Raw genomic sequence first — 22500 nt, 5'->3', positions numbered from 1 at the left:
GCATCTTTATAGCTCGGCTCTTCCATATTTTGTCCATGGCTTTTAAGATAGCTGTTGCTCTGGCTATTCTCATTTATATCTTTATAAACAGCCAAGGACAATAAACTGATCTGCAGACAGATCAGTTTATTGTCCGCATCATAGGATTCCAAGACTGCCCATGTTATATTTTAGTCAATATTATTAAAGGCATTTTGGTAGTCCACAAAAAAGTAATATATCTTTTTGTTCTTTTTTCGAGCTTTTTCTGCTATTAGTCTTAGTGCAAGCATTTGTTGCACTGTACTTTGATCTTTTTGAAATCCGACTTGCTCATCAGGAAGATGTGCCTCCATATGACCTTTCAGGCGTTAGTGCAATAGTTCTGTAATTGTAATTATTGAGAACAACCAAGACTGATTTTTTCCATTCTTCAGGGGCATACCATGATCTCCATATTGCATTACATAGCTTATGCATTTCTTTTACAACCAGTTCTTCCCCATATTTTAGTATCTCACCTATTATGTTGTCATTTCCAGGACTTGTTGTTCTTGAGATGTTTTATAGCCTTACTCACCTTCTCTTCCAAATGTGATTTCAGAAGTATCTTAGAAGAAATGTTACAGATGACATTTCTGATTGCTGAAAAGATAAATATAGAGCTTACTCTATGCTCCATATTAACTCATTTACAACAGTGGATTAAATCTGTTTATCTTTAATTGGTACAGGTGTTACTTCAGCAAGACATAAAACTACATTCTTTCTTAGACCAAACCAGATTTGGCTTGGTTGGCAGGAAAAAGACCCAGAGGAAGACCAAGATATAGGTGGATTGATACAGCAAAAAATACCTTTAGAAGACAGAAATATAAGACCTGATAATATTGGAGTCTTGACATTTAACAGACTGATTTGGAGGAAAATTGTAGAAAGGAAGTTGGTAATGATGTAAATTTTTCATGTAGTACTGTCATATCCTGTACACTCCCTGAGGGTATATATCAGGAATTTTATGATGATATACAAGTAAAAGAATAAATGACCATGGAAGAATTACTTTAATGGATATATTTAAGCTAGGAAGTGCCATGGAAGAATGGTGTGTTTGATTTAGTAAGAATCCAGGCAGACTCTAACTCAGATATTCGGTGGCGGGGGGTGATGTGACAGTACAGATACATCTGTACTATAATATCCCCTTGCAATATTAAAGCTATTGCAAGAGATTGATTTGAATGCCACAGTGGGATTGCATGTGATATAGATGCTGAAGGAACTTGAAAAAGATTTGACAGTGCCTTGACCTGGTTGTTGGATCTCAGCACATGCATGATTCCTAATGATTGGAAGCAAAGCAAGGTGAATATGATTCAGGACCTTCCTGGAGTCACAGGACTCATCATGGGGGCCCATCCTAGAAAACACACAGATATCTAACATTGCACAGTCCTAATATCATTTTTGTTATCCACCTCTGCACTCTTTCCAAGGTTAATTTATCTCCTTCAAATCCTGGGAAACAAATCTGAGCAAAGTAGTCCAGGTATAGTCTGATCAGGACTTTATACAATTGGAATCACAACTCTTCTGGTCAGCATCCTTTTCAGTACTGTAGCAATCCTCTGGGTTACTTTCACCACTTTGTAGTATGTAATTCAGTTAAACTTTACATTTAACTGAATTACACTGACATCCCTCCCCCTCACCCGTATTCATTTTCCCATCTGTCCAGCTTATTCAAATTCTCTTGAAGTGCTACAATATCTGCACTATTACTAATAACCCTTCCCAACTTCACATCATTTGCAAACAACTGAATGTGCGTGTGTGTTATGTTCCATTGAGTTGTTTTAGACTCCTGGTGATCCCACAAACATACACTCTCCATTCAGATTTGTCCCTGACCATGCCTTTCAGAATTTCCAGGTGCGCTCCAGTTGCTTCTTTAACTCCATCCACCCAATCTAATTCTTGGTCTTCCTCTTCTCCTGCTTCTATCAACTTTAGCAAGCATCATCATCTTCTCCAGACTGTCATTTGCTTGCATAATATGTGCGAAGTATGACAATTTTTGCTTGATGATCATAGCTTAGAGGAAGCAATCTGGCTTTATTCTGTCTATCACTGATTTATTGGTTTGCTTTTCAGTCCATGGTATTCTTATTAAGCATCTCCAAACCCATAATTCAAACGCATCTATCTTCCTTCTTTCACTCTTTCTCAGGGTCCAACTTTCACATCCATACAGTACCACAGGGAATGCCATTGATTTCACGATTCTGATTTTTGTTGCAAGGCTAATATCTTTATCTTTAAAGATCTTGCTTAAATTTGTCATTGCTTTCTTACCGAATAATAATCTAATTTCTTCAGTACAATAACCATCTTTATCAATTCAGGATCCTAGGAGCCCACAATTGTTAACTGCTTCCATTTTCTCCCCATCTACTTAAAAATCATTAAGTTCACATGTCTTTTTGAGGTTAAGTTTAAGACCATATTTAGCACTTTCTTCTTTAACTTTCATAATAAGTTCCTCCAGATCTTCTTTGCATTCTGCTAGCAAGGTGGTATCATCTGCATACCTCAAATTATTAATATTTTTTTTCACCAATTTTAATTCCAACTGAAGATTCCTCCAGCCCTGCCATTCTTAAAATGTATATTCGTTGTACAAGTTAAACAGGTACGGAGATAAAATACATCCTTGTTGCACCCCTTTATCTATTGTGAAATACTCAGTTTCTCCAAGATCTGTTCGGACAGTAGCTTCTTGTTCATAATAAAGATTCCTCAGAAGGATAATGAAATGCTCTGGGACTCCCATTGTTCTTGACACATTCCACAGTTTCACATGATCTATAGAGTCAAAAGCCTTGCTATAGTCAAGGAAACAAAGGTAGACATTCTTTTGATATTCCTGTGCTCTTTCTTTATCCATCTCACATTGGCGATTTGATCTCTTGTTCCTCTGCCTTTTTGAAATCCTGCCTGTTCATCTGGCATTTCTCTCTTCATGAATGGTTCCAGTCTTTTCTGAATGATCTTAAGTAAGACTTTACTTGCATCAGAAATCAGTGATATAGTTCTGTAATTTTGGCACTCTCTTGCATCGCCTTTCTTCAATAAAGGTATATAAACTGATTTTTTCCATTCCCTAGGCCATGTAGTTGTAATCCAAATTCGCTGACATAGAGCTGTTAAAATTTTAACTGCCTATTTTCCTAGGGCTTTGAGCAAATCAATAGGTATTCCATCTCCTCCTGGTGCCTTCTTGCTGGATAGCTGTTGCAGTGTGCACTTCACTCTCCATTGGTGCTGGCTCCTGTGTATAATCCTTCAAATGTCTCAGTAATTTTGGAGTCCTTTCTGTAAAGGGCTTCTGTATACTCTTTCCTCTTTCTTTGATGTCTGTAGCTTCTGTAAGATATCCTTTGTGTTTACTTTCCAATATCTTGGCACTAAACTTCCTTGTTAGTTCTCTGATCTTTTTGAAAAGATCTCTTGTTTTTCCTTTCTTGTTTTGGTCTTCTATTTGTTGGCATTCCTGATTAAAATATTTTTCCTTGTCTCTTCTTGCTTGTCATTGAAACTCTGCATTCAAATGCCATACTTCCTGCAAATTTCCTGTGGCCTTCATTTTCTTCCTTTCCTGAGCAGTTTTGATGGCATCTTCTGACAGCCATTTAAACTTCTTACAAACTGTTGGAATATCCTTCTTTGCTTCTGTTTTTATTATATCTTTAATCTTTTCCCATAGTTCATCTGGTTCTCTTTCACACAAATTGAGTGTGTTGAATCTGTTCTGTATGCTAATATTGTATTCAGCTGGTATGTTTCCAAGATCATATCTGATCGACATTTGTGTTGTTTTCAATTTCCTTAATTTTTTTCATGTATCATAGCCACTAATAACTCATGGTCTGTTTCTCAGTCTGCACCTGGAAAAGTCTTGACAGACTGAATTGCACTTCTCCATCTTTTTTGTCCAAGTATATAGTCAATTTGATTTCTGTATTGTCCATCAGGTGATATCCATGTGTACAATCTTCTTTTGTGCTGTTTAAAGCAAGTGTTAACAACAAACAAAGAATTCTCTGCAAAAAAACTCAACTAGTCTCTTCCCTGCAGTGTTAAGAATACCTAAACCAAAACGACCTGTTATTCCTTGTTCCTCAGTCTCTCCCACTTTTGCATTCCAATCTCTGATAAGTAGCCATAAATCTCGCTCTGGTGCTGCATCTATCACTTCTTGTAACTTGCCATAAAATTCTTCAATGTCTTCTTCTGGTGCCTCTGTAGTAGATGCATAAACCTGAATGATGGTCATATTCATTGGATGTCCACTCACTCTAAGAGATATGATTCTGTCACTCACTGGATTATATACTAATACATACCTAGCCATCTTTTTCCTGAGTAAGAAAGATACTCCATTTTTACGACTTGTCTCATGTCCTGAGTAATACACGTATAGTCCCCTGACTGAAAATGACCCATTCCTGTCCATCTAAGTTCACTTATTCCCAATATATCCAGCTTCTTGCACTCCATTTCCAGCTTACCTTGGTTCATACTCCTAACATTCCAAGTTCCAATCCTGTGGTTTCTTGTGAAACAGGGAGCCTCCCTTTACCAACCAGCAATATCTGTGACCAAGCTTCCTTCCGGGTTTGACCTGGACACATAGTAAAAACTAGCTCTACTTGTGGAAACCCTCTGTTCTTCCCCAGTTGCATGTTGGATGCCTTCAGGCCTGGGGGTCTTACCATCCTGCACCATATCGTACTTTCTCATTTTTGGTATGTTCTTGCAAGGTACAGAGGTGATTTGTCATTGCCTTCCTCTGGAATATTTTTCGACTTTCCAGTCTAGATCCGCACTGTTCTGTGAAAACAACTGAATATCCTGCAATCCATGTCACTGATATAAAGATTAACAATACAGGCTTCAGTACTGAGTCTGTGTGACCCCATTTCTAACCTTCTGTTCTCTCATGCACAACTCTGATATCTATGTGCTGTAACTTAAATATCAGCTTATCATATGGCACCCTGCCAAATGCCTTTGTAAAATCCAGGAAAATGACAATATGCCTTTCCCTCATCAACGGCTCTTGTTACTTTGTTATAAAAAAAAAGGCAGTCAACAAGAGTACCCCCTTAACAAAGACATGCTGACTCCCACAGATAACATTACCCTCATCTGTCCAATGTTGTATAATGATCCCTTACTAATTTCATCAAATCTTAACTACTGATGAAATGCCAACTAGTGTATAGTTTTCACATTCCATTCTACCACCACTCTACTGTAATGGCACTATCTTACTTTCTTTCCACTCTCCTTTGGCACCTTTTACAGAGCTAGATTCTCATTGAAAAGACAAGTCATTAGAGCTGTCAGTTCTTTAGCACATTCCCTTAAAACACCTGTGATGAAATCCCATCCAATCCCATTACTTAATTGGCATCCAGAGTATTCGGTATTTAAAACATATCCTCCTCTTGCACTTGTAGCATTGAATCCTCCCATCCATCCATCATTAAACCTACTTCTCCAGTAAGAAATACTCAAAGTGCTCATTAAACAACACCACTATGTGATTTGCATCAGTCAGTCTACTCCCACCTTTGTTTAACAATATCATTCTTCCGCAATCATTTCTTTTTCTGGCCACATAAAAAACGAATTTGTTAGACTCATTGCTTTTGATCTCAGGGATAATCTCTTCTCATATTTCACCTTTACTTTCCTGGCCTGAGTCTTATATTCTTCATTCATCTGCTCTCCACCCCTCTCCTTTTATCTTTTCCATAAGCTGTTTTTCACCTGTAATTCTCATTTGATATTGTTGTCATCCACTTTAATTCCGACTTTGGTTTATTTCTCGCAATATACAACTTGCCATTTCTGCTAATAAATATTTCTTTGCCAGTTTCCATACAGTGATGATACCCTTCCATTCCTCTATGAAACTGCCTCAAGCTGATTTCTAAGATTATTCTACACCTGCCTTATAATTCCATATAAATTCCTTTTTCTTTGATACTCTTATATGTGTATTCATCCTCCAAGGCAAAACCACATGGTCACTCTCTCCAACTGGGATTAGAGATGACATCTCAGTTACAATCAGATCTTCTGTTGCTATAACCAAATACAAAACTCTTTAATCTCATGTTCCTTCTCCTACATGTTGCCTGCGACATTTGTCCCTCAAGAATTCAAAAATTTCATACCCTTACTACTACTACTTTCAGTTTCCTTTTCACAATGGTTAAATCTTCCATAACAATCGGAAAACTGTTTGCCCATGCCAGCAGCTAACTCAGGAACCAGTTAAAAGAAAGGTTGCAAAGAGTTTCTCTACTCCACGACTGGAATCAAATTTAGAATGGTCTTCAGGTGGCCTAGCTGTGGATGCCATTGCTATTTCTACAAGGCTACACAGGCCTGTGCCTTGAAGAATTGAAACTTACTGAAATCAAGAGTTTATCAGCTTCTTATTAATGGTAAATATGTCCAGGTAGTTTTATTAGAAAAAAAATGTTTTCATCCTAAATATCTTGACAAGGCATGAGAGAGGGAGAGAGACATTTATGGATGCTCACTGATAGAAAGCATCAGAAGTCGTGTAAACCCTTGTACTGTGGTTAAGTAATTACATTATCAGATTCCATTTGTTCAGCATAATTTATTATATAATATTATAATTTAGGTGTATAGTAAATCTAGTTTGAAAGCTAATTACAGGGTGTTCGGGATAAATTTGACATATTTATAATTAATTATATTTTTCCGTAAGTTACATGTATTAACACACACTTCTCTTCATTTAAAAGTTTGGATCCTTCTTCATTCATATACAAGATGTCAGAAAGGATGGATAGCTGGAACCCACCTGAATCATGGAAGAGAATAACTTGTATCATGATGATTCGTGCCCGCCATCAAAATAAGGATATTACGACTGCTGCCCAATGCTCCCTGAATACAGTAAAAACAATCAGGCATGAACTAGAGACTTGCAATGGTGACTACGAGGATGTAGCAAGAAGAAAGATCCCTAGCAGACTATCTGATTGCGTTCGTACAGCAGAATTCCTCGCAAATCTGCAGGAACAGGTATTGAAGAACCCTGGCATTGGAATTCGGGCTTTGTTCGTGGAGTTGCTAACTGCAGTCAAGCCCTGGATAACAAGGGTAGCCAATGGTAGGCCGTATGTATGGCAGCAGGATTCGGCCCCTTGCCACACCTCTGGGAAAAGTCAAAAATGGTTGTCTGAAAATTTCTACGACTTCACCAGTCCAAATGTTTGGCCTCCAAACTCCCCAGACCTTAACCCCATGGATTATTTTGTATGGGGCGCAGTTGAAAAAGACACCAATCGCACTTCCAGTAATACAAAAGCCCAGTTAATGGATAAAATTAAAACAGTTTTTGCGGCCCTTCCCAGGGAGACTGTAGTATCAGCTTGTTCGAGGTTCCGAAGCAGAATTGAAGCTGTGATCGATGCTAATGGTGGTTATTTTGAGTAAATCTTCTTGATAGTATTGTAATTAACTCTGCCTGTAATGTTTTTTTGTCAATTCATTAAATTTAATAGATACAAAGAAGATTTTCTTTTTCCTTACGAAACTGTCAAATTTATCCCGAACACCCTGTATATGGGATACTTGGCCCAGAATATATGGTTTTTGTTTATGGTAAATTTTTATTGTGACATAATAAAGAAAATGAATGTAATAGGTTATATTATTTTCTGTTATTTTTTATAATAGTTTTTAAATATTCTCTTTAACAATGTATTGTGTCCCAAAGATTAAATGCTTGTTGTTTAATCATGTGAATTTCTTTGTTTACAGGATAAAATGGCCAATTTAGCAGCAGAAGAGGAAAGGATTAAGAGAGAAAAAGATGAAGAAGATAGGAGAATACAAGAAGAAAAAGGAAGAAAGAAAAGAGAAATCATTGAAAGAGCAAAACGAGCAGAAGAAAGGCAAAGAGCTATGGAAGGTATTTGAAATGTTTGTCACTGAATGATATGTGAACATGATAGTTAAGTGGAATAGAAATACTCTAGCAAAACACAATCTGGTCTTGGTTTGAGTAAGAGAGAAGCTCGCTTTTCTCACTGAAGGCTGTTGGTTCAATGCATGTTAGTGAGATATATAGGTGTGTGTGTAGATGATTTTCATTACCCAGTTTTTACTCCACTCCCCTTGCATATTGAATGGGCAAAAAAAAAAAAAAAAAAAAAAAAAAACGTGCTTTCCTGGCTTTCTAACATGTTCCACCCAGTGTACTAATACTGTGTTTTAGGCTGGTCACTTTTCACTGCAGTACTCCCATTCAATAAACTAACTAAATTAAAGATCTTCAGATATGTGCATAACTTTTCCATATATCTGACATTAAGATAAACTTATTTTAATCTATAGTGAATTCCATTTCCCATCCTCTGAAATGTATTTTTAACTGTTTTTCTGTTAATTTCATAATAGACAATAATTTTTCATTCAAATAAAAACTAAAACATGAGGGAAAAAAAGACTTTTCTTGTCTGGATTCTTTTTGTTTTCAGAAGTTGATCCCAAACTTATAATTTTTGAACAGCTGGTTGTGATATCTACATGAAATGTCAAGCATGTGATATTTGCTTGAAAAGAAATGATCACCAATTCTCGTGCTCACTTAGCAACTACAACAGTACCATTTGGGATGACATCTGGGATTTCTGTTTTTTCTATCATCTGATTCTTCTTCATGTAGCTTCCTCACTGAGAGGGTGCAGCACCATGTCCTTCTAGTTATCTCTGTTGATGGCTTTCCTTTTTGTTTCTGCATAGCCATGTGATCCTGTCCATGATCTTATATCTTCAAACTAACCATGTCCTTTGTTTTTTACCTCTTAATCCTTTTCCCATAATTTTTCCTTCTAAAACTATTAGTATCCTCTGTCCTGCTGAACCTAGTGTTGCCAAATGAAAATGACTAAAAACAGCTATATCTTAAAAAAAAAAAAAAAAAAGCTAAAAAGGAGTTAAAAATAAAAATTTGAAGCTAAAATTTTAAAAGTAGTAGCTGATACTTTTAAGTTACTTACTTTATTCAAGTTGAAGTGATACTTGCATATAAATAGCTAAATACATCTTCCATGTGGTCTTCTGCGCTTAATTCACCCACATTTTTACTTAGATTTTCAGCTTTATTATATGTGGCCATCGTTCCAATATTACTCAATGTATATGCTGGTAAATGATAGTCTGCACAGCACCTTGTTGTTATGCCTGAGGCTATACTTCACTGACAAAATAGCTGTCAGCATTGGCAATTCCATCTTGTTTCTTAATTTAGTTTTAACTACATTCATGGAACTAAAAATTCATTCAATTTCGGCATTAGAATTTAGCAGTATTAATAAATTTATTGCACACTGAGCAATTTCTTTAAATGGATTCATTCCAGATGCATCTTTATATTCTCGTACTTCAGTCCAGAATAGCTCAGTGTTTTCTATATTTGTTCATTTATTTAAGTGGATAGTATTGTACTGGTATTCAGCACCAGCAACATCTTTTTCTGTTTTCAGCATTATTTCTAACATGGGGATAAAAGGGTTCTTTTATATGTTTTAGGGTATTGTCAACAGAAAAAGAAGACATCATTCTTAAAATATTCAAGTTTTCAGGCAACTTTTGCTTAAACTGTTTGAAGAGACCAAGAAGAAACTGTCTTGCTCTACTTCTAAGATTTCACTCATCATTTTGAATAATTTTTTTTGTATCATCAACTTTGAAATTTTTCTTTCAAATCTGTAACCAAGATTTGGATTGGGATCCAAATAGTTATCAATCTATGACTCTAGAGGGTTGACTATGGGTGATGGTGCACTAACATATTAGCAATAGAGTGAATCAAATGAGAAAGGTCTTCAAATAATCTCATCTTATCCGCACTGTTAGATTCAAAAATTTTGTTAACTTGCTGAACTTGAACTAGAACAGGATGCAAAAATAAAAAGGTACAACAGATTCCTTTCATCTTTGTACATCTCCCAAAAAATTTGAGCTTCGTAACATTTCTCAGTCTTCGAAGTGAGTTTTTAATTCCAACCACTGGCTGCGAATTCTGTCTACTGCAGGTTCAATGGAGAGACCTTGTTGCACAATTGCTTACGATTTTCAGAGGAGCATCATTTTCGTTGATAGTTTGATGCAGCTCTTTGTATGCTGCTTGTCTTGAAGAAGAATGTGAAAACCACTTATACGTTTCGGCAACTAAAAAGTCTAATTTTCTTGGGAGAGATTCTGCACAAGTGTGAGACATTCCCAGTTGTAATGAATGGCATACACATCTAATTAAAATTAAGGAGGGAATACATGCCTTCAGTTGTTCATAAATGCCATTATTGACACCAACCATAACACTAGCATTGTCTGTACCAAATTGCAATGAGATTTTTTAATGTCCAGTTTCTTGGTCAAGAGCTCTTTTTTCAGTGCAGCCACAATACCACTAGTGTCACAACTTTCTAGAACCACCATGCTCAGAAATGTATCTATAATTTTGTTGAATTTCTTGCTATAATAAATGGCCATTCCTAAAATCTTATTCACAGTGATATCATTTAATTCGTCTATTAGCAATCTGAAATTTTCATCTCCAATGTCTGTAATTAGATCTTCAAAATGCTCACTTAGAATATTCTTTACAATTGCAGAGCACTTAGTTCAGTGCATTTTTACCTTTGGCATAATTTGATTGTCTGGGGTGATATTTTTGCAAAGATCTACTAGATGATCTCAACTATTGAATGATGAGTGACAACAAAGAAATAATGCTAACCTACGTTCAAAGTTCACGGTCTCATCAGACTTTCTCACAAGCATATTTGTAATAGGAACAGCCTTATATGGAACTGCAGCAAGATGTTTCTTAGTTTTGCTATGTTTTACAATAGTAATAAATTTAGTTTAATCCTTTATCCAAGTGTGAGCAAACAAAGATTGCACCTGAAAGTATCTTCAGGACTGGGATAAGGTGGTACAACACCAGGCAACTCGTTGCAAAGGTGGAGCAAGCTAACATCACTCCTATCTCAGTATCTCTCCTATATCTCTGGGAAGGGCCACTACCCAGACTAGTTTCGACCTTTATTGAGGTCTCTTCAGTGGGAGCCAGGCCCAGAAGTGGAGATACCAGGCAGAAGCAATGGCAAGGTCATCTTTACCTATAGGAGTTGCTAAAAGGTGTGCCAACTTTTTTATAAGGGGGACCGGAAAGTAATCAATTTTTTAAACTACATTTTTAATATAAATTTTATTAAAGAACAAATTAACATTATTCAATTCTGTAATCGTCATCGTTAATTATAACCTTATTCCAATGATCTACTAAGTTTAGAATTCCTTTTTCGAAAAAAGTTTTTTCTTTGGAGGCAAAAAATGATATCAAACTCCTTTTGGACATCATCTTGCGAACGGAAGGTTTTATTTCATATGCTGTGTTCTAAGGACCCGAATAAGTGATAGTCACTAGGGGCAATATCTGGTGAATATGGAGGATGTGGTAGAAGTTCCCATCCTAACTGCCTAATTTTTTCTGGAGTCATTCTTGCAGAATGTGGTTTTGCATTATCTTGCTGCAAAATTACCCCTTTTCGATTGACAAGTGCAGGACGTTTGATTAACAATGCTTGATGTAGTCGCTCTAATTGTTCACAGTAGATGGCTGCTGTGATAGTCTTGCCTTGTCCATGAGTTCATAATGAATAATTCCATGAATATCCCACCAAACGCACAACAGAACCTTTTGTGGATGAAGTCCATCTTTAGGTGTTGGAACTGGAGTTTGATTTGGAGAAAGCCACTGTTTTTTGCGTTTATTATTCTTATACAGCACCATTTTTCGTCACCAGTTACGACTCGTTCCAAAAAGGGGTCATTTTGTTGTCTGGTCAACAATGAATTGCAAATCGCCCGTCTCTGTGCTTTATTGTTTTCTGACAGTTCATTCGGTACCCATACACCCTGTTTAAGAACCTTGCCACTCTTATGTAAGTGCTCTTGGACAGTTGACCATGATGAATTAAGTTTCTCTGCTAGTTCTTGTATGGTTTTTTTTTTATCTGAATCAACGAGAGTCTTAAGAGCATCGGCATCTAGAGTAAGAGGTCTTCCAGATCGAGGACGATCAGAGAGATCAAAATTTTTTTCTGCAAATCTCCTAAACCATACTTGACATTTGTTAACCTTCAATATGTCTCCATAAGTTGAGCAAATGATTTTGGTAGCCTCGGTAGCATTCTTTCCTTGGTGAAACAAAAAGCATACAGTGACATAAATGGTGCTCTTCAACTTTAAAGTCTGACATGTTAAAAAAAAATAATCTAAAATTTAAAAAAAACTGATTTTTTAAATAGAAAAGTAATGCTAATATTTAAATAAAAATCAAATTTAATAATTTATGTTATTTAAGAAAAAACAATCGGCTAAAAATGACCTATTAAAAATAATTGATTATTTTCCGGTCTCCCTTATATGTTTTATAGTGGCCTTTTGTAGCGTCACCAGGAACTTCACACAACCATTTACTAAATGTTCTCATTTGCAACCACTCCCTCCTAAATTTTTGATTGTAAGCTTTATTTTTCTCATTGCTCATTTTTGAAGAAGGGTATACAACTATTTACTGCAATGAATTACGATCAGTCTTTGAAAACTTCCCACTTGCTATCGTAACTACCAACCAGAACACTGTGCAAAGACTAACTTGTAGCAGTGCTATCAACTTTAAGGCAACAAAATGACAGACTGTTGGGCCACATGACTGACTGATTTCATCATGCGTTTGAAACGTGTATGATACTAACACCAAACGTACAATACAATATCAAATACGAACATCTGAAAAACTTATAAAACAATTTCTTTAACAGTAAGTTATAAAAACAACTAAAAAGAGCTGAAACTAGTTCTGAAGGAGCTAGATTTGGAGCTAGGTGCTAGATTAAAATTTTTGGAGCTAGGGAAGAAAAAAAAAAAGCTAGATCTAGCTCCAAAAGAGCTAAATTGGCAACACTGGCTGACTGACTGTGCTTGTTACAGAAATCAGTCAGTTTTTGTCCTCTCTCATTCCAAATCCAAATGGATCCACGTGTGTAGATGTTCTCTCTGATCCAACTTTTGCGTTCCAGTCACCCATATTGCAAATAACTCGATTTTTCTTGCCTCCAGCTTCCTTTATACACTGTTCTATTTCATCATAGAATGGTGATGTCTATTTCTGCTTCCCCATATGTTCTGTAGCAGCATATATTTGAATGATCAGCATATTTCTAGGTTTAGGATTCACTAGAATTGCCATTACTCTATCTGATATTATCTGATTACTGTTTCTATTTTTGTGATCCAAAATGCCTGCTCCAACCAAATAACTGAAATAATTCTTTTGGAGTGAGAGCTTTTATTTCTAATTCCACACAAAAGCTCTCAGCCACTGTTCAATCCCTGGTTCTTTACCAAAGCTGTTAAGCAAAAATACAACATACTTTAAACATCCAGAATCAAAAATCCTGGCTTTACACTAGCTAGAACTATAGTCCACAACATCTTAAAAAAAATCAACAAATCTAAACCCAGACTTTTAACAATGCAAGGTATTAAAAACAGGGGTGCTTAAGGGTCAAAGCTGTATAACTGAGAGGAGACCTCCACATAGCCTTTAAAGGAATGCGGAGAACCGACCAGGGCTTCTGACCTAATGTCCAATCCTCACCTTCTCGTGGTGCACCCTGTTGGGTATCTACTTTGATACTGAACGAACGAGGATGGGCTGGCAATTTGGGATTTAGCCGACCAAATTGTATTCTTATTGGTTAAACCAAAATAAAAAATGATGGTACAACATGACAAAACTTCATGCCGGCTGGGGCGTCGCCCGGTTAAACAAGGCCCCCGTTGTTTTCGCCAGGGAACCAGGGCGAACAGCGAAAAGTCAGCTACTGGAACAAATCTGAAAACAAACCCCAACTCAACATCACCAGAGTTAAAGATCGGTACTATCAACGTAAGAAGCCTGAATGGCAAAGAAATGGAGCTAGCTGAGGAATTAGATAAGTACCAGATCGACATAATAGGGGTGACTGAAACAAAAAAGACCAAAACTGGTGAGATCTTTCTGAGCAATAAATACAAAATGTTATATTCAGGCAATGACAATCAAGGAAAAGGAGTAGCCGTAGTATCCAACAAAAAAATACGAGGCTAATCTTCTTGAATGGCAGTCAGTCTCAAGTAGAGTAATGTGGGCAAATATGAGAATGGGGAACTGGACAATGAGACTTATTTCTGCCTATGGTCCCACAGAACGTTCTACTAAGGTAGAAGTGGAGGAATTTTTTGAGGCTTTAGAAAAAGCAACTGACACAATGAAAAAGGAAAAGTTGGTCCTTGTTGGGGATCTAAATAGCAGAGTAGGAAATGATTGTCAGACATATAAAAATGTTTTGGGAAGATTTGGGAAAAGCTAATAATAATGGCAAATATTTGTTGGATTTCTGCTCAGAACATGGACTGGTTATTATTAACACCATGTTCCAACATAAAAATGTGCACAAATTCACATGGAGAGAAGAGGCAAAGAATAAGAAAAGTTTCATTGACTATGTTATTGTTGATAGTGATGTTTTCTCCCTGGTGCAGGACACCAGAATGTACAGAGAATTTGAAATTGGAAGTGATCACTATTTAGTCTTGAACAGGATAAAATTGAATTTCATATTGAAAAGAATAACAGTAAGACAGTTTTAAAGCGAATAAAAGTAGAGCAGCTCTCAGATGTGAACTGTAGACTAAAATACACAAAGTTTATTGAAAAAAAAATGAAAGAGTTTGAGAACAGGAATCAAACCTTGGAGATTCAGTGGCAAGTCTTGAAGAAAGCCCTGATTGATTCAGCTAGAGAGGCATGTGGTGAAGTTGTCTGCAAGTACAGAAAAATTAGAACTCCATGGTGGACAAAGCAAGTTAAAGAGGCAGTGAAGGAAAAGAAGAAAGCATATCAAAAGTTCCTGTCAAATAAGTCAGCTTGTGCTCTTAAAGAATATAGAGACAAATGCAGGAATGCTAAACATTGTAAAACTAGCTAAACAAAAGTCATGGGAGGACTTTGGCAAATATAGAAAATAAATATCAACTAGGTGACAAAATATTCTGGAGGTTGTTGAAGAAGCTTAGGAATGGAGGGAAGAGTGCTGTAAAGGGAGTTAGAGATGATAAAGGTGACATGAAAATGGAAGAAAAAGATATCCTTGAAGTATGGAGTAATTACTTTGAAAAACTGCTAAAAGAAACAAGCAGTGATGACAGCACAGTGGTAAAAAAACACTGACCAGGTATGCAGTCAGGAATACATATCCATACTTGAAGTTGAAAAAGCCATCAGAGACTTGAAATGTGGAAAGGCAGCAGAAGTAGATGATATTCGACCAGAAATGCTGAAGTATGGTGGTATAAAACTCTTACAGAGGCTGCACTGCATAGTTCAGAAGGACTGGACAGAGGGATGTATTCCTGATGATTGGAGTAGAGCTCTCATAGTACCCATATATAAAAAAGGGAAATAAAACTGAATGTGAGAATTACAGAGGTATTACCCTACTAATTGTTCCTGGTACTCTAAATAGTAGAGTAGGAAATGATTGTGAGACATACAAAAATATTTTGGGAAAATTTGGAGAAAAGAGCAAAGCTAATAATAATGGCAAATATCTGTTGGATTTCTGCTCAGGACATGGACTGGTTATTACTAACACCATGTTCCAACATAAAAATGTGCACAAATTCACATGGAGAGAAGAGGCTAGGAATAAGAAAAGTCTCATTGACTATGTTATTGTTGATAGTGATGTTTTCTCCCTGGTGCAGGACACCAGAGTGTACAGAGGATTTGAAATTGGAAGTGATCACTATTTAGTCTTGAGCAGGATAAAATTGAATTTCATATTGAAAAGAATAACATGTAAGAAAGTTTTAAAGCGAATAAAAGTTGAGCAGCTCTCAGATGTAAACTGTAGATTAAAATACAGAAATATTATTGAAAAGAAAATGAAAGAGTTTGAGAACAGGAATCAAACCTTGGAGATTCAGTGGCAAACTCTGAAGGAAACATTGATTGATTCTGCCAGAGAGGCATGTGGTGAGGTTGTGTGCAAAGATAAAAAAATCAGAACTCCCTGGTGGACACAGGAAGTTAAAGAGGCAGTGAAGGAAAAGAAGAAAGCATATCAAAAGTTCCAGGCAAATAAGTCAGCTTTGTCTCTTACAGAATACAGAGACAAATGTAAGAAAGCTAAACAGTGTGTAAAACTAGCTAAATAAAAGTCATGGGAGGACTTTGGCAAGAATATAGAAAATAAATATCAAGAAGGTGGCAAAATATTCTGGAGGTTTTTGAAGAAGCTTAGGAATGGAGGAAAGAGTGCTGTAAAAGGAATTAGAGATGATAAAGGTGAAATGAAAACAGGAGAAAAAGATATCCTTGAAGTATGGAGTAATTACTTTGAAAAACTGCTAAATGAAACAAGCAGTGATGACAGCACAGTGATAAAAAAACACTGACCAGGCATGCAGTCAGGAATACATATCCATACTTGAAGTAGAAAAAGCCATCAAAGGCTTGAAATGTGGAAAGGCAGCAGGAGTAGATGATATTCGACCAGAAATGCTGAAGTATGGTGGTATAAGAGTCTTACAGTGGCTGCACTGCATAGTTCAGAAAGCCTGGACAGAGGGACGAATTCCCAATGATTGGAGTAGAGCTCTCATAGTACCCATATATAAAAAGGGAAATAAAACTGAATGTGAGAATTACAGAGGTATTTCCCTACTGAGTGTTCCTGGCAAGATCTATGCAAGTATACTTGAGAAACGGTTGAGAAGAATTGTGGAAGAAAAGCTTGGTGAAGAACAAGCTGGATTCAGGCCAAATAGAGGCTGTCAAGATCAGATCTTCACTTTACGACAAATAGTCGAGAAAACATGGGAATATAACAAAGATCTGTATTTAAGTTTTGTCGATTTGGAAAAGGCATATGACAAGGTGCCAAGAGAGAAGCTATTCAATACGCTGCAGTTATATGGTGTCAATGGGGCATTATATCAAGCAATACTTAGTCTTTATTTGAGTAGTGAGTCAGCAGTTAGAATTGAAGGAAGTACAGGAAGATGGTTTAATGTTAAATCTGGTGTGAGACAAGGATGTACATTATCCCCTTTGTTATTCATTATCTATATGGATCACATTATCAAGGAATGTGGTATTAAACCTGATATCAAAATTGGAGATGTTAATGTCAGCTCTTTGCTTTATGCGGATGATGTTATACTTCTAAATAAATCTGCTACTAGTCTGCAAGATTCTCTGACTAAATTGAATAGCTGTTGTAATAGATATGGTATGAAGGTCAGCAATAAAAAGACAAAGACAATGAAAAAAGGCAGAATCATTGAAAATGTCAACTGTGTTGTGAATGGGGAACCTGTGGAACAAGTAAAACACTTCAGCTACTTAGGCACAATTTTTACTGAAGATGGTAAACTAAATATAGAAATAGACAACAGAATCAGCAAAGCTGGTATCGTGGGAAGTCAATTGAATAAATTCATATGGAATAAGAAAGAAATTAGTCGGAACACTAAATTAGCTGTATAAAAGACTGTGTTCAAACCAATTTTAACTTATGGATCTGAGAGCTGGGTCAGAAGTAAAACACTTGACCAAAGACTAGAGACCACAGATATGAGAGTCCTGAGAAAGATTAGAGGCGTGAACAGATGGCATCAATGGCAATATCATATTAAAAATGAGGATATTAGGAAAGAACTTGACATTGTCAGCATCCAGGAATGCATTAGCAGAGCTAATCTCAGATGGTATGGTCACTTAAATAGAATGGGAGAGGAAAGATTAGCAAAACAAGTATTCTCTGCCAGGTTGGCAGGAAAACGACCCAGAGGAAGACCAAGATATAGGTGGATTGATACGGTACAAAGTGCCTTAGACGATAGAAATATAAGATCTGATAATGTTGGAGTCTTGACAAGTAACAGACTGATTTGGAGGAAAATTGTAGATAGGAAGTTAGTAATGATGTAATTTTTTCATGTAGTACTGTCATATCCTGTACACCCCCTGAGGGTACATGGCAGGAATTTGATGATGATGATGAGGTATTAAAAACTTGTTTGTTCTCTTGGGTGATTGGTAGTCTCACTTTCTGCTTCCTTTCTATGGCTACTGAATGCAACTTCTACTTTTCTGTTTCCACCTCTCTCACTTCCAGATATGGTAACATCACCAAAATATTAGACTGACCTCTTATCATGAGTCTAATTTTTCATGGTGATGACCAAGAAAATCATTTCCCACTTTACTATGAAGACTTCACCTCATCCCATCCATTCATTTGGGCTATCTGTTCTTTGTGGTGGTATTCACCCTTTTCATTTTTCATCTTTGTCTTCTTTTCTTCCTATGTTTTTTGCTCTACTTCTCATGAGTTTATTATTGCCCTCTTTTCCAGATTACCATCACTGGGATCTAGTGTTCCCAGAAAGGATAATTCTGGTAGTCTCACACTGTTGTAGCCCCCCCTGCGGGGCTACAACAGTGTGAAAAGGGTTAAAAAAATAAATAAATAAATAAATAAATTCTTACTAGTCTTCATCAGTACGAATAAACTACTTTTGTCACTTTGATGTTTATTTGCTATTAAAATAAAATCATAAAAACAATACCAGACATCCTATGTGGCCAGTTATGTTTGTTTATTTATTTGTCCACAGCAAGAATATTTGTTCAGTACTTATCAGACTGCCATATGTCCCTTTGGTTTGTGAATGAAAGCATTACTACATACTCAAGACATCAAGATAGGCAATAATACTGATGAATACTGCTAAATATGCCACCTTTCATATATGACATTTGTGAGATAAGTAACAAGAAAAGGAACACCCTTCACATTCTAGTTTCCACTCCTGAAAAAAAACATCAGAAATGATTCCACTGTATCAAAAAAACTGTTAGTTAGTGGGTTTCTATCTGCAAACGACATATTTGAAAGTTGGTGGGATCTTACATTGTGGTATAACTGTTATCTGTAAGGACAGGAAAAAGGATGGAATCTAGAGATGGTGTCTTAGGATAGTGTGGAATAGTCATCATCCTTGTGGGTATCCATACCACTTTCCAACAGTTCCTGCTTAACTGACATAGTGAAAAAACTATTCACTTTCCAGTATGATCTCTTATTATGCATGCTGCATTTTTCCAGTGCAAATATTTCCCAGGATGACCTTTTGAGGACCTCGTGCTACAACTATCACTCCTATTCTCTTAATAGGGAGCTTAAATGGCTACAATATGCCATTTAATGGCTACACAAACTAACATGTGAAGTGCCAGTTCAACAAACACCTGACGTATTGCCCTCTTCCACATGTTTACATGTCCTCTTCCAAACCTTCACTGTTATTGAGCTAATGACATGTTCACAATAGTTTCCTATGAATAGGAAGTAGAAGATATTGTCTGTGTGAGCAGTCATATCCCTGTGATATCCACTTTTCCATAGGCAGCCATGTATTCCATAATGGATATCATGATGGAAAATCCTTAAATGAGGATCCTTAAAATACCAATAAATTATCTTGTCAGCCGATTGTCATCTTTTCAGGTTTCTGGAGAGCAATAGCTTTTTTTTTTTTTCCCATCTTTTAAGATGAGGTGAAGATTCAACTCCAAATCATTTAATCTTACATTTAATCTGATTTGAAGCATCTTATTAGATCTTAAAGAGAAAGAAAACATGATCAATTACTATCAGTTTTCTTTGATATGGAAAGAGAGCATGTGGCACCACTTGGAGATTTGGCATATTTGAAAACCTAAATAACTTTAGTCTCAGAAGAAGCCTTCCTCTCTATATTAAAAACCATAACTGAATCCTCCAAAAGAAGGGAGTCTCACATGATACTGTATTCAGTGTCACATTGTTTCCTGTCAAAGGTAGCTTGATGACATAACTTCTTCCAAACGTAAGTGATGCCTCTGTGTGGATGACTTTACTATCTCTTGTCATTCTGGCAACATATGATAGAAGGAGACAAACAGTTTGTAGCAAGCAGTTGTTTGCTTTCTGCAACTTTCCACAACCATCTTTCAAACTGTCACTTGTAAATGAGCTCAGATTTCTACCACAGAAAACTATTTGCATACATTTTTACCATAAACATATCATTCATCCTGACCTAGAACAAAGACTAAGACAAACAATCCCAGTTGCAAGAGAAGCAAAGTTTGTGGGACTTGTGTTCAGCATAAAACTGACATTTCTGCTTCATGTGTTAGTTATGAGGGATGCTTAAGGGTCAAAGCTATATAACTGAGAGGAGACCTCCACATAGCCTTTAAAGTAATGCGGAGAACTGACCAGGGCTTCTGACTAATGTCCAGTCCTCACCTTCTCATGATGCACCCTGTTAGATGCATCACGAGAAGGTGAGATGCAGAACCTGGATGCTGAATGATCAAGGATGGGCTGGTAATTTGGGATTAAGTCAACCAAATTGCATTCTTATTGGCTTACACCACAATATTAAATCATGGTACAACATGACAGAATTTCATGCTAGCAGGGGAGTCGCCTGGTTAAAAAGGCCCCTGTTATTTTCACCAGGGAACCAGGGCAAACAGTGAAAAGTCAGTTACTGGAACAAATGCTAAAACACACCCCAACTTAATAACATCAGAGTTGAAGATCGATACTATCAACATAAGAAGCCTGAATGGCAAAGACATGGAGCTAGCTGAGGAATTGGATAAATACCAGATTGATATAATAGGGGTGACTGAAAAAAGACAAAAACTGGCGAGATCTTTCTGAGCAATAAATACAAAACGTTATATTCAGGCAATGACAATTAATGAAAAGGAGTAGCCATCGTATTCAACACTAAATACCAGGCTAATCTTCTTGAATGGCAGGCAATTTCAAGTAGAGTGATGTGGGCAAATATCAGAATGGGGATCTGAACAATGAGACTTATTGACATTGTTATTATAATGAGACATTGACTATGTTATTGTTGATAGTGATGTTTTCTCCCTGGTGCAGGACACCGGGTGTACAGAGGATTTGAAATTGGAAGTGATCACCATTTAGTTCTTGAGCAGGATAAAATTGAATTTCGTATTGAAAAGAAGAACATATAAGAAAGTTTTAAAGCAAATAAAAGTTATCAGCTCTCAGATATGAACTGTAGACTAAAATATACAAAGCTTATTGAAGAAAAAATAAGAATCTGAAAACACGAATCACACCTTGGAGACTCAGTGGCAAGCCTTGAAGAAAACCCTGATTGATTCAGCCAGAGAAGCATGTGGTGAGGTTGTCTGTGAGGATAGAAAAATCAGAACTCCACATGGTGGACACAGAAAGTTAGAGGCAGTGAAGACAAAGAAGAAAACATATCAAAAGTTCCTGGCAAATAAGTCAGCTAGTGCTCTTAGAGAATACAGAGACAAATGTAAGAAAGCTAAACAGTGTGTAAAACTAGCTAAACAAAAGTCTTCTAGGTTTGGGAAGACTTTGATAAGAACGTAGAAAATAAATATCGAGAAGGTGGCAAGATATTCTCGAGGTTGTTGAAGCTCAGAAATAGAGGAAAGAATGATATAAAAGGAATTAGAGATGATAAAGATGTCACGACGACTACAGAAAAAGATATCCTTGAAGTGTGGAGAAATTAGTTCGCAGAATTATAAACAAAAATAACTGATGACAGGCAGTGATAACAAAAAAACTGACCGGGCATGCAATCAGGAATACATATCCATACTTGAAGTAGAAAAAAGCTATCCAAGGCCTGAAATGTGGCAGCAGCAGTAGATGATATTCAACCAGAAATACTCAAGTATGGAGGTATAAAAGTCTTACAGTGGTTGCACTGTATAGTTCAGAGATTCTGAACAGGGGGACGAATTCCAGGTGATTGGAGTAGAGCTCTCGTAGTACCCATATATAAAAAAAGGGAAATAAAACTGAATGTGAGAATTACAGAGGTATTTCTCTATTGAGTGTTTGTTCCTTTTTATAAAGGTGATATGAAAACTGTAGAAAAAGATATCCTTGAAGTATGGAGTAATTAACTTCGAAAAAGCTTACCTAGTTGGCATAAATCTTACCGGTGTCCCTGATAAGATTTATGCCAGTATACTTGAGAAACGGTTGAGAAGAATTGTGGTAAAAGAGCTTGGTGAAGAACAATCTGGATTCAGGTCAAATAGAGGCTGTCAGGATCAGATTTTCACTTTACGACAAATAGTTGAGAAGTCACGGGAATATAACAAAGATCTGTATTTAAATTTTGTAGATCTGGAAAAAACATATGACAAGGTGTCAGGAGAGAAACTATTCAAAACGCTACAGTTGTATAGTGTCAGTG

General features: G+C 36.5%; 1 protein-coding gene across 3 annotated transcripts in view; it reads left to right on the top strand.

Moving 5' to 3' along the window:
* LOC150092852 (chromatin remodeling regulator CECR2-like) overlaps positions 1 to 22500 on the top strand; it is a 342076-nt gene that overhangs the window by 93944 nt on the left and 225632 nt on the right. For all 3 annotated transcript variants that reach the window (XR_016550505.1, XM_090414404.1, XM_090414405.1), the window contains exon 9: positions 7855 to 8005. Coding sequence is in view for 2 of the 3 variants with exons in the window: in XM_090414404.1 (XP_090270530.1) it covers positions 7855 to 8005 (151 nt within the window). In the remaining variant the exon portion in view is untranslated. The remainder of the gene's footprint in view (positions 1 to 7854; positions 8006 to 22500) is intronic.

This window comes from Typopeltis vanoorti, chromosome 25 (assembly GCF_054136105.1).
Source record: "Typopeltis vanoorti isolate ZY-2024b chromosome 25, IOZ_Tvanoo_1.0, whole genome shotgun sequence".
NCBI lineage: Eukaryota > Metazoa > Arthropoda > Arachnida > Uropygi > Thelyphonidae > Typopeltis > Typopeltis vanoorti.
The sequence above is the reverse complement of the archived record's forward strand: the minus strand, read 5'-3'. Positions and strand labels throughout refer to the sequence as shown.